Here is a 13787-nt window from a genome sequence, read left to right as displayed (position 1 = left end):
AAAGGATAACTGAACAATTTCACTGGGGGAGGAGGGCAGGGAGAAAAACACCACACACCGCAAACCACCCAACAAAAAAAATCCATTAATGGTTACTAAATATACGGAAACCACATCCAGCTCAGGAAATCCCTGAGCTAAGAATAGTTAGAGGCTGGAAGAGGATTACAAAGCCTTCTAACATGTGCAGCTCTACCCTACACTTACTGCTTACGACCATCATCGCACAAAAGACAGTGGCCCAGCGGCATCTTCGGTCTGACCCACTGTGCTTATTCTTAAAGACCATAAGTCATTCCTACAACACTTTTCCTTAACATATCCTTCCAGATAGCCCACTATACATTTCAACATCCAATTCAAACTTTTTTTCATATCTCACGTAGCAATTTAGAATTAAAGAGGAAATACAACTTTCTGTACAATCATTAACTTTTGGTAGTTCTGAAGCTCACAGGACATGACTTCATTGGGGAGAGAGCACCCAACTAAGCAGCTTTCCCTAAAACAGTGCACTTTGGAGTATTCTTCCCTTTTGACTGCCAATTTTTGAAGACTGCTGTAGCAAACAGCTCTTACAAGGAATATAAATCAATGCTTTTCAATAGAATCATATTAACAAAATTCATTACTATATCCAAATCGCTGTAGATCATTGTCCACAGCTATTTCACACTTCTCTGTCAAAGCGGCTGCAGAAATACTTCAACTACATCCCTTCCCGGATTTCTCCTCCTTTCTCTGTCTTCATTGCTAAGTGTTCCTAGCAGCTATCAGGTCAAGGTATCTGTTTCAACAGAATCCTCCAGTCTACTGGAAGTGAAGACTAGGGTATCATTTAAATAGAAAAAGTAGTTTTACAGTGAATGGGATTTAAAGTAGTAATTGATATTATTTAACAACAATTTTCCTTCAAACAGTAGTAAAACCATTGAGACACATTTGTATTCTGGTAATGCCAGCCGTAAGTACATGAAGAAAAAACTCAGCATTAGAAGAGCGAATTAAGATAAACGTATTCAAAGTTTCCATTCATTTTTAGGATTACTGATGAACTTGTTCACGCACATTCCTTGTTTCTCACCTGTCTGTTCCGTTCATCCATTATTCTTGTGATCTGTATTTTCTTTCTCCCCATTTTTGGCCTCTTCTTTCTTTTGCTTTGCAATCCAGAAATATGCTAATCCAAGAAATGTCGCTCTTCAGTATTCTAACACATGATACAGTTTCCTTTTGCTCTGTCTTCGGCTTGAGAAAAGCTTCCTATTTCTTCTTATAAGCCCCTAAAAATTTTTTTTGAAAAAAATTTACAAATTATTAAGGAGGAAGCATCATTAAACACCTGTATAGCTGTAAAACATGTGCATGCATAAAATAATTGTGGTGAAGAACCAAGTATTTTCATTAGTAAAACATTATACTACATCTTTCCAATTAAATAAACTCCAACTAGTTTGCTAGATTCTACCTACAAACTACAGATTTAAAATGGCCACTAATTTCATACACATTCAATTGGATACCTTTTTAAGGTATCCAATTGAAAGTGTATGGAAAGACTTATAGTTGTCAAAGGGGGTGGTGCTCACCGCTAAAAGCTTTAGGCCTTGAGTTGTCCAAGGTTTCAGAAATTTACCCACAAGCTTCTGGCAAATTCCATTAATGAGCTTAGGAAACCTTATAAACAAAATACTTTGTGTTTCCTGCTTGTCTTGTAAAATCATCATCATGATAACGAAACAAAGTCATAAGAATATCAAGCTTCTGTTCCCAAACCAAATTACAACTCATTTCGTAAGACAATAGTTGGGGTTTTATTGAGAAGCAAAAGGGAGAAGGAAAAAGGGAATATCTTTATTTAAAAAGGATAAAGACCACAGAAAATATTTTCGCAACTATTTCACAGCAATCAAGACACCAGTCAATAATGAAGATATTCACGTAATTACTCGCTCTACAATAACTTGTAACCTACACCTTTGCCCACAACCAATTACCAGTCCAGCACTTGTTTCATTTTGGTAAATTAATTAGAAAGAGCACATGCAACTTGAAAAGACAGTGTGCCATCAAAGTATTTTACTCTGGTACTAATGCACCAAACTGACTTGTAAAACACTGATATTTAACAAAATTTAAATGGATTTTCAGAATAAATAATTGCTAAGGAATATCTCAAACATACTGCTTGAACTGTATGATAACATTAATTCAACAAAACTGGAGAACACTTGAGAAGAAATAGCCTCTAGAGCATCATCTGTATCCTAGAATGTATAAACATGAAAACAGGTACACCTTATTCTGTTACCACCTAACGTTCACTAAAATAAAAAGGGTAAAGACAGCCACAATATTAGCTTATAACCTCTCTAACTTTCCAACCCAAAATGTCTTTTGAAATCAAGCCTTGTGTATTTTACTATGGGTGTCACAGTGCCGTATCCTGGAGGCCACGTGTAGAAAATGGTGCAACCACATCACCGTCAGACAGTTAATAAGCAGAGACAGCAACAGGCGATTAGTCACAGGCTACACTTCACAGTACATTCAATTTACACTGAGGAAACAACCATGACATTCTGATGCAGCTTGGGAGAAAAAAATAAAAAGAGAAAATAAAAAAAAAAAAAAGAGGTGGAAGAACACCACAAAGTGAAGGGATGTTGTTTTATCTTTACCTGATATCAAAGGACTGCTTTGGTAAAACATCATAAAATGGTCAACAGTATTTAGAAATACTATTCCATGGAATTTAAGATCAAACCAACACTAAGGTAATATGATGTCCATTGGTCAAAAGGATATGCACCGGACGTTTTTTATACAGCACACCCTTAAGAGCATGGATCGGCATTGCATTCCTTTCATTTTCTTCAAGAAAAAAAAAAATCCAGGGTGCTGCTAAAATGGTATTAATAGCTAGCTAAGGCCAGATGAACAGGCCTCTACACAACCAATGGCACAAAGCCAATATTTTACATGGAAAGCAACAGCTGGCATATAAATTTATACCTTTTTAGTTAAAAAAACCCCATGCCACCAAGAATGTTCGCTGGACTCCAAGCTTCAATTCATAAAACATTCAGTCTCAAGTCAGCTGCCCCACTTCATTAAGAAAAAAGTCAGCTCATGCTATGATCACATATTATATTTAGTTCTGCAAAAATCTTGTTGCATGCCTTGAACATAACTAATAAAAGGGTGTCTATAAGCAGCTCATAAAATTGATTCCCTCCTTCATGTGTCGCTTGTTTTTTTAAAATATACCATACATTATTGAAACAGTTCTCTAAACAGAGATTACCAGATTCCTTCCCCTGCTTTTTAAAAGCACTCATCATCCTAGCAAGTACATACAAATAGCCACCACATGTGAGACCAAAGATCCATCTGCTTCAGCAGTTTATCTGTGGCTATTAGCTATTAGTGGCTATTAGTGGCTATTTACCCACTAGGATGGGTAAAGGAGGAACATAGGAATAAAAAGGTATCACTTAAAAGCAGTATTTTTAAGTATTTTCTCCAGATATTCAGTGATCTTTGAATCAGGAACTTCTGGAGTCATAAATGAAATCTCGGATTTAAAGCTGTCCATCAAATCTTCTTCCATGAATATTACTTTTGAATCTGTGTAAATTTTTAGCACCTAGAAGCAAGGAGTTTCACAGCTTAGTTATCATCACAGTAGAAGATATATCCTTTCACTTGAGCCTGATCTTGCTAATTACATTTGGTATCCACAGACTTTTAATTATACAAGGCAGTAAATGAATAGTCACCTTCACCTTCCATGTTAGTCCTGATTTTGACACCTATAGTGCATCCTCCTTTAGTTACCTTCACTCAAAACTAAAGAATCCTACCCCAATCAACCACTCCAGAATGCAATTTTAAAACTCCTTTGTGGAGCCGCCACTTCCTTCATAGGGTCTTACATCATTCACTCAGCTCTTCCACCTTCTGCAACATTTATTCAAAAGCAAGTCTATACAATGAATAAAATAAAGCACTCATGAGAGAACAGGGTAGAGAGGAAGAGAAACACGACATCAGATTGTGCAATGCATATACTTAAGGATACAAAATAAGAGATGCATGGATGTTTTTCACAAGCTAATGGAAGAAACAGTAGCAGGGAAACACTATGTGCTCCATGTACCATCATACAAAGAGAAATCGGAAAACTGACAGTAATTTTCACCAACGTTTTGCTTTAGTTTTGGGGTGTTATCTCCAGTCTTTTAAAATTAGTACGCACTCTTAGGCATAAACACTTCAACCCATTTCCCATTTACAACTGTCCAGTGCTGCCTCTTGTCTCAGGGCTGCTACTTTCTTCGAACCTTAAGCACTTTTTTCATTCAGCAGATTCCAAATTCCCACTTGCACATCTGTCCCCGTCTGGTTCCAGCCTCTGCTCCCTCTCCACAGGTTACTATGGACACCAGAAACCTGCCTTTGAAACACATTTGCCAAAGGCAACCCAGCTCTGGAATACAGCATCCCTTGCATTTAAGTCACATACAAGCTGATTTTCAAAGCTAAGAACTGAAAGGTAAGTTTGGCATGAGCTTAGTGTCAAGATCCTTTCTACGCTAACTGCAAAATCAGAGTAAATTGTGCAGTAAAAAGCCACTTTTCATGCGGGCTCAGGACATCCAAATGGGAAGTTACCATCAACGACAAACGCACATTCCTCATGGGAGCAATGACTTCTCCTTTTTCTAATCCCTGATCCCACTGGAGTTTTATTTTCCATCCTGACTAACAACAAAACTATGCAAGACATAAAATTGTGTCCACTAGATGGTAACAGCAAAAGTGTAAGTAGCAAAGATTTATTTTTGCTAAATCACAATTGCACTGCAAACATACTTAGGTAAAATTCTTAAGTCACAAAGCTATTTCATCTAGATCATCAACAAACTTTTACCCAAATAAAGGAAAATTAGCAGACATTTATGAAGATCAATGCACCTTTATTTCTGAAAGTAAATGTGAAACTAATGCGAAGTAATCTTGACAAAGGTAAAGTTCTGCTTCCTTAAGTGATAAAATCAAATTACAGCCACAAAAACTGCTTAGCATCACTTGCATGGACACACAGAAGCAAAATATTTTCCTTTTCTGTTTTTAATAAGAATTTCAGGCATCTATTAAACAAAACAATAAGAGTAAGTAGAGGAAAAAGAAGAAAAAAATCTCCACGTGCTTCATTATGAGCTTCAAACAAAATAATGACAGCTTGCTATAATAACATGAAAAATTATATTTGTGGCTGTTCAAGTAAAAGCTTCTATTATTGTATAAAAATAAACTTTATTCCAAATTACCTGGATTTATTCCCTTCCCCAATACATGGGAAAACACCACAGTAAATACTGAAAGACAACGGAACTGTATGCAAAAATATACCCTCATGACTGCATATTTTCAGCAACCCAGATCAGTTTGTTTGTTGTCAAGGTTGCTTACAGTTTCATAAATAGTGCGAGATATACAACTTTAAAGCAAGGAAACTGTATTTGACCTATTTTAAAAGATTCTTTCAAGGGTTCATTGGAAACAAATTATATCTGTGCAGGACTCCACCAGGTCTTAAAGCCTTCTGGCAGAACAAGTTTGGAAAAAATGTGTCAGAATTACACTCCTTTCATTTTTTTTCCTTTTACTTCCCTCAGCCTATCTTGTTTTCTTGGAACTTCCATTTCACCACCACAGTGACAGGTTACATTTGACAGTTACAGTCTCATCACAGCTCGTTTACTGCAATGCACACAGAGAAATTAGTGCCATGGCATCAGATAATTTGCATGGTAACTTCCAAAATCCACAGCTGCATGAAAACACACATCTGTATAGATGCATCTTACACTGGTAAGCCTTAGGTAAGGCTTACTAAAGAGCAGGCAGTAATTTTGACTAAATTGCAGTTAACGGGTCTTTTTCTAGTCTCAAATGAGCCTGCGCAGGTATTTTTGCAGATGTGGTCCCTAAGCGTGAACTGATGGGTATGGACTGCACAACCAAATCACAGCCAAACTGCACATTCACTGGTAACTGTAACTACCATTTGGCATGTGACCAGAATATGAATATTCCCATACATATCAAGATGGAGATGAGACCCATTACCAGGTGTTGACTGTTTTATACATTAACTAGGCAGATAACAGGAGTATCTAATTTTTCCATAGTACCTGTAATGATGTAATGATGTCCTCCCTCCCTGCCCCATAACTCTTAAGTGGAAACAGCTAGAAAAATATGAGTCAAATAACATCTTCATACTCATTAATCAAAAGGTTAATTAAAAGGTTCTTAGATTCCACTTGGATGTCCAAAAGTGAGAGATAAGAACATTTTCTTCTTCATAACCTCAAAGAGAATGCAAATCTACATAAAGAGTATATAACTGTAGGCACCTTTTTTGTTAAATCCCAAACTAATTATACAAAATATATTCACTCAGATTTTGATCTGCACTGAAACATTGAGAGCCATGGGATGTTATTACTGTGCTCTAGACATTCTACCAGCCCTGCTCCAAAATTCATTGCTACCACTCAGAAGCAAGATTTTAATATTTCACGCAAAGTGACCCCGTCTACCTACATGTTTGCACTTAACAGAGATGACACTCAAATGTGCAAAAACAGACACTAAAATGTCCTACAGCCACATTTCCATACCCCTCTCATCATACAATGCTCTAAGTAATGTAAAATACAGCATGGCCTAGCCCTTCAAAACAAGACTACATGTTGTCATTTATCTCATGTTTCTTGCAGTTATCACAATATCAGGAAATAAATCTCTTTTCCATCCTCAGTTTAGGAGCCATTCTTCTACATTCAAGCAGAGCTTTACAGAAAATGAGACTGGCCTCAGAGCTCCAAGGTCCTCAGCCAGCAAGTAATACACAGGCATTGTTAGAAAACAATAATACAACCCTTAGCCAAAATAACCTTTTTTAAAAATGGGACAACAGAAAAACAAAACAAAATGAAACAACCACACACAACAACAACCAAAAAACCAAAAGGGAGTGATAAACAACTCTTTATTGACATTCTTTCTTACGCATCATAAAACACTTGTTTCTTTCAGCTGGGAAGAACAATGCACATCTTCGATACTACACCATTTCAGTAAACTGTACTTGTAAGAGTGAATTTGTGGAGTTCTGCAACTAAACATTGTCCTCACTTTCCACACTAAAATCAAATCCATTTTTGAGCCCCTCATTTATAAGTCACACAACTTTTCAAATGAAGCTTTGAAGGCATATTAGAAAACATCTCAAAGGGCTTTCAAAACATATGGTCTTACTAAAGAACTGCAACTCCCAAATACTACTTAAACATACTTTTGCTCAAAATGGCCTTTTCTGCCATTCTTCTGTGTGCTTTAAGTCCTGTCTAAGTTTAAGTTGAATAACTACCTTTTCTTGCAAACAGAGCTACAGAAATCTAAGCTGTATGCAAAATGAACTAAGATTCAGACGCCTGTTTTAAAAACAAGTTTTATCACTCCCAGAATGCACATTTTTTCTTTAAAGGGAGATTTTCCCAAGCTGACAGACCAGACAGTTTTCAAGAATTATCAGCATCACCTATGACAGTACATGCGCTCCTAGATAATATGACAAATGTGGCCTTGCCCAGGACTAGGGACAGCCAGGAATTCTGCTCTAGTTAGTTATTTCAAATTAAATGGGTTCACATTTCAGCTAAATGCAATACTCAAAGATTTTTCACAGTTAAGTTCTACAAACTCTTGTTGGCCTAGTGCTTAAGTCCAAAAAATAGGTACCATCCTATTCTGAGCATTTATACTCCCCTGAAGTAAAATAATCTTTAACAAGCTACCTGAAAAAGCATAAATCTTTACCACATTTTCAAGTGACATTAAATTCTATTTTATTATTCACATCCATAAATTTGCTCTTGATATTTTCTAAAAGACTTTATCTTCACATTCTCAAAAACACATTAGAATGCAGTTGGAAAATGAGACTTGGAAACTGATGAGCTAACAGTAGACAAAGACGACCACAGAAAGAGAACTAAACTTTCAGTACTGGACTAAAATCCAATTTTAGATAGAAGCAGAACTTAAAATATTAAGTCATCTCAAGAATTCTGTTGCCAGACTTCTACAAACAGATTAAGAAAATAACTGCATGACTGAATAGCAGTCTGGAAAACATGCTCCAGAGAGTTTCTCAAGGAACTTTTCCTAATTTATCACATAATTTGTCGAAATATGTGACTTTTCCATAGTATACAAAAATAGCCATAAAGAAAGGGGATTCTGAATGCTGTTAATAAAACCCAATATTTAAAAGCTATGGCCAGAAAGACTCGTTTCCTAGTCAATAAACCACAGCTTTTAGTACAATAATGTCAGTTTGATCACATTTTTATATCTTTTGACAAGAAAATCCTCCCTTTTTTCCCCATTTACAGCTCTTGGAAAACTAATTAACTAGAGGTAGAAAACTCAAGTTTAGATATGATTGTCCCATAACGAAACAGAAGAGCACTGGCATGACTTCCACAACGGCAAGCTCAAAGCGCAACTCAAAACATTTAAACTTCTTGGAGGCAGAAAGGACTTTTGATAAGAAGAGAAGCATCACAATGTACCTTCCAAAACGCTCATACAAACATGTCTACTAGACATGGCTTTAAATTACATGCAATTTCACCCACAACAAAAAGCTGCTACAAAAGAGGTCTCCTCTGTTACAGAAGACAAAACAGAGCCCTGTGAAATGAATTATTTACATTCATCTTACGGAAGGGGCAGGGAAAGGGGGGGGGGGTTAAAAATAAAATGAAATTTAAAAATCGCTAAAATAATGCTGCTATTCTCAGCTGGGAAGATAATTTCCTTTCTTTAAATCTATCCTAATGATTCAGTAAGAATCAGCTGAGGAGACATCTTCACAAGCATTGGTAAGTAACTATAATAGTGTGGACAATTAAAAGGTTCGTTTCAATGTTTTTCTTCATCCTGCAATAAGGGAGAATAAAGTACATATGCAGGACTGTTCCATTTCCAATTAATATATTTACCAACCAGAATGGAGCTTTGTTCTGGTTTTGCAACATCTTAACACTTCATCAGCCTTATTCAGGCTCATTGATGCATCTTTAGATAACAAACGTGTTATATACCACTGAGTTAAGTCATGACTTTAAGAAGCAGCATTATAATTAGGAAATATATTTCCAGAAGTCTTCATATTTCATCAGTTACCACAGTGACACTCAAATTCCTGCTATCTTGGCTCATTTTTTTCCCATCTCAATTTATCAACAGATTAGAAGAATACAGATAACTTTATTCAGCGTAAGAACAGGCATTTGGCAAAGGTATACCTTATTCTTACAACACCTCTGCCTCACTTGTCACATCTGTATTTAACCCGATGGAAATGAGCACAGCAAATCGAAGTCCATTCAGTGAATAAGACTGTAAGTGGACAGAAGATGTTTTCAGTTACGAGAGCTGAATACTGTTCTAAAGCACTACATTTATTTGGTCAGATTTCTATGACTATGAATTTGAATTTCTATGAATTCTACTGAATTCTAGACAAGCTGCATCACCTTTATTTTTTTTCATGTATGTGGTCACTTACTGTTTTCATTGTTTTATAAATTGGAAGCTTTGCTCTGACTCCTTAACTTGGCCATGCCAGGCTGAATTCAGCGGGAGCAGCACTTGAAACATAAGCACCAACATATCAAAGTAGCATTAAAAATTCAGGTTCCTGGCATTTCTATTTGGATGTCTTTTATCCATAAGGAGTATTGTCCTCCTTTGTGTCGATGAGAAGTACGTGATTTAAGTACCTTTTCTAAGGAGTGCTGAGATTTTTAGTGAGCGCTTTTTTTTTTTCTCATTTTACAATCATTCAGAACAGCAAAGAACCTACATATAAACAACTGAACATTCATGACCAAAAACTAGACAAAAATAATCCTCTATATAAACTGTGATGCATCATAACCGCAGCTCACAGCTGGATTACATGGGAAAAACAAACAAACAAACCCCACCACAAAACAAAACACACACAAATACCTGAAAGCAATGTCACAAAAATACAACTCACTAACTTTACACATAGTTCGAAATCAAACAAGGTGCCAACTGAGCTAAGCCAAACAGTATCCTAACAAAGATTTATAATTTATAGAAATGAAGACAGGAATTAAAAAAATATTCAGAACACAGCACACATAGTAGAGCAATATTGTGAGATTTTTTTTACTCTTGTCCTTCAAAAACTCTCTTTAAAATGGTATTCAAATTTTGCAGGCTGCACTTGAGCTTCTTTGTAGCAAATGCCAAATAAGCAATTCTCCAGTTAAGTAAAACAGCGGCTCTTCTCAGTATATTAAAACTGACTGGTGTATAACTGGCACAGTTTTCTAAGGCAAGAGTAGAAACCACAGCAGATTTTTCCTTAGGAAATATGTATATAAGAGGCATTTGTTTGCCCCTGTTTTTTAGTTTCTTCTACTGAAAAAAAACCAAGAACATAAATTATGAGGTAACCATCTTATTTAGCACTGGTTTTACCTGAAGTAGACAACTGTACTAACTTGGTATTTCAGCAAACTGATTTTGTGATTTGCAGCAAGACTTCCAAAACTCAGTGAAGGTCTGAACACTTACCAATGACTAAAGTTGTAATAATTCATTTTTACTTTTTACAAAGAGGAAAACTGTCCACCCTGCCCACAAAGTACAAACTGTTGAGGTAATGCAACAAACAGCTGCAGGACAGCAACTTCAACACCTTACTGAACAAACATTACGGCCATCAAAAACATTTACAGCTGACTTCAGGAATGTAACGGGATACAAAGGCAGCCAGAGCTTTCGCCTGGCTCTGCTCATACCTTCTCCTACAAGGAGCTTCCTCAAACCAGACTTCAAACTAAAAACTGCCAGATTGTATTAAAGTTCTTAACAGGGGTCAAATGCAAGGAGATGACAAAACAGATACAGAAGGATTATAAACAAGATTCTTCCTTGTCAGACAGGCCTTTGTTTCCAAGCTTGGCTTCAGTCCGTGGCTTTGTGATGCAGAGCAGTGTATGCTCCCATTTTGTACTTGGGAAACTACTTCCTAAGGTTTAGCTCGTTCTTAACTATCTGCTTCTTCCAGATCCAATATATCAGTTTATCTTCATGCTCTGCACAAGTTGCAGGCTCCTCTTTTTGTTTTTCCCCCTTTGGCCTGCTGTAACAGGCAGTCTCCACAACTATCTCCCTCCTGAGCATACGCTCTTTCTTAACAAAAATAATGTACATTTCCAGTCTTCCAGAGGATTCCGCATCATGCAGGCACCCTCCCCCTTTTAAAGAAAACAGGAAAACTGAGAATAAACAGAAATCACACACCAAAGAATCTATAAGAAGCTTTAAATCACTGAACAATTATCCAGAAAGCTTTCTTGATAATTTATTCGACGTCTGATTAAATGACAGCATGCAGTCATATTGCTGAAGTGCAACAATTATAAACCAGACAGACACGACAACATAATGCTTCAAACAGCCTGCATGCCTCACTAAGACATTCCGCAAACCATAAAGACGCCTACAAGTTTCTAACAAAGATTAGTGGCAAGATTCTTTTCCTGTGGCTGCCGTAGCCTTTGTTCAAAACTGAACCTTATTTTAAAATTCAGATATACCTCCAGTTCAAATGTCTAAATATTTTTAAGTTACAGTGTACTTCCAAGAAATTAAGACAAAATTTCAGTGAATTATTCCCTTCCCTGCATCCTGTTAAGCAAATAGTACTTTTAGATTTAAGTTAAATAAACCATCATTACTGTTGACATGCTACAGCAGATCATAGAACAGGTCCTTTCCAAACGTGCATAGAGACCAGTTTCTTTATAATCTCAAGGTCTCAGAATGTGAGGCAGACAGGCAGCAAACAATAAAATAACATAAAAGTGAGATGAATCTACTCAGCTGCATCTCACTAGTGATATATTGGAAAAAGATTAAATACATGCAGAATACAGGCAACATCAATGAACTCGGGAAGACAGTGCTGGGCACCCATGGCCAGGAAACAGCCTCATTCTCACAGACTCTCTAATTTCAGCAGCCACTTTTAAAAGGAGTCTAGAATGAAATTCCTTAAGACAAAACATTTTGCCAATCCTAGTACTTTATAATCCTTTTTTTCTCCCCCTTCTACACCCCCTCCTCAAGGCTGGTGTTACTGCCCTCCATTTGGACATCTATATTCTTAAAGGCAATCACAAGGTAATGATGTCCAAAGCAAGGATCGGGCAGGCCACTAAAAATAAAGTACATAAGATACATACCCCAACATCTAAGCATACTATAGTAAACCCTGTTTCTACTAAGAAAAGAAGCGAGAATGTTACTTAGAATATATTCTGATCCTGCATATAAACCTTTTCCTTTATTGGCACGTGATGTCTGATAGTCTGGGCATTCATATAACATTAATATAACATTAACCTAGCCGCTTGGATTCACTTGCAAAAATGTTACCTAAACTACACTCATTATAGTACACTGTATCTTCAGACAAGAACTGTTCTCTGAATAGAAAACAAATTCTAAAACTAACTTTGAAACTATTTTTTCCTTAGCAATGGCAACAAACCAGAATATACAGTCAGTTGATACCGTTCTGATGATGTGGAAATTCATGACGCTACCGTAACTCTGTTACTTGCTATACCTGCACGGCAGAGTAAATGATAACATCTAGTTATTCCACCCTTCTTGCAAATTGCTGCAAATAGAAAACTTAAGTCATTTGACCCTAACTAAAATCACTGCTTCATAGGAAAGTTACATGATTCAAGTAGTGGATAGCAAGATGCATTAAAATATCTGTCTCAATAGCTTCTGGAATAAAATACTCAATGACTATAAAAGTAAGCAGCATCAGCCATTTGTTCCCATTATTGTATTAAAAACAGAAATTGTCAAAACTTAAAAAATATCTCAATTTCTCTTTCTGTCAACGAACCCTGACAAACACAAGAATAGAGCCACTAAAAAAGTCTGAATGAGAAGATACAGCTGATAGAAGTTTAAGTGAAGGACCAAAAAAAATTTGATCGAGGTCCCAAGTAAGAATCAATTAAGTAATCCATACATAAATATTAAAAGCCCTACTGATAAAACTACTAAATGAATAAACTACTACATCACTCAAGAATTAAAAAAGAGCAAGGAATACTGAGAAAAGCAAGACATTGCAAAAGCTAGATCTTAATGCATTTGAAAGGCAGCCTATTTTCAATTGCATTAAGCAGCCAGGAATCTGAAAGAGAAACCCAAACAGGCTCAGATTATTGCAGATTTTCCTTATTGGAAACCTCTTCAATTTAAACAAGTATATTCATTTAACTTCGACATGAAACATGAGATGCAAATTCAAGCTTTTTGGAACTGTAAGGCAGACATTCTTCATCTTTACTACTCAGTCAGCCAAGTACTATCTGATGCAACGACTGGTGTGACCTGACAATAACCAGGATCAGTCAGGAATCAGACACTATAAATATAGCTGGCCATCCAGACCTGCAGTAATGCATTAGAAAACACAGCTTACCATCCTCATTTTGGAAAAGGAAAAATAATTAGCCTCACTATCAAAGAAATTACCAGAAATGCCAAAAAGCAGCCCTGAAGCCACTTCAGAAGGGAAGACCGCATGATCAGCCTCAGTCTCCTGCACTATTAGATGGTCAAAGTGG

The 13787-nt window shown here is 36.5% G+C and overlaps 1 protein-coding gene across 12 annotated transcripts in view; it reads right to left on the bottom strand.

The window, feature by feature from the left end:
* Positions 1-13787, bottom strand: part of MEF2A (myocyte enhancer factor 2A) — an 83863-nt gene that overhangs the window by 48886 nt on the left and 21190 nt on the right. For all 12 annotated transcript variants that reach the window (XM_065076686.1, XM_065076685.1, XM_065076681.1 and 9 more), the window contains one exon: positions 1085-1283. In XM_065076686.1, the coding sequence (XP_064932758.1) occupies positions 1085-1138 (54 nt within the window). In that variant the 5' untranslated portion in view covers positions 1139-1283. The remainder of the gene's footprint in view (positions 1-1084; positions 1284-13787) is intronic.

The sequence above is a fragment of the Columba livia genome, chromosome 11, assembly GCF_036013475.1.
Source record: "Columba livia isolate bColLiv1 breed racing homer chromosome 11, bColLiv1.pat.W.v2, whole genome shotgun sequence".
Classification (NCBI taxonomy): domain Eukaryota; kingdom Metazoa; phylum Chordata; class Aves; order Columbiformes; family Columbidae; genus Columba; species Columba livia.
Note: the sequence above shows the minus strand (reverse complement) of the source record. Positions and strands in the feature narration are given on the sequence as shown.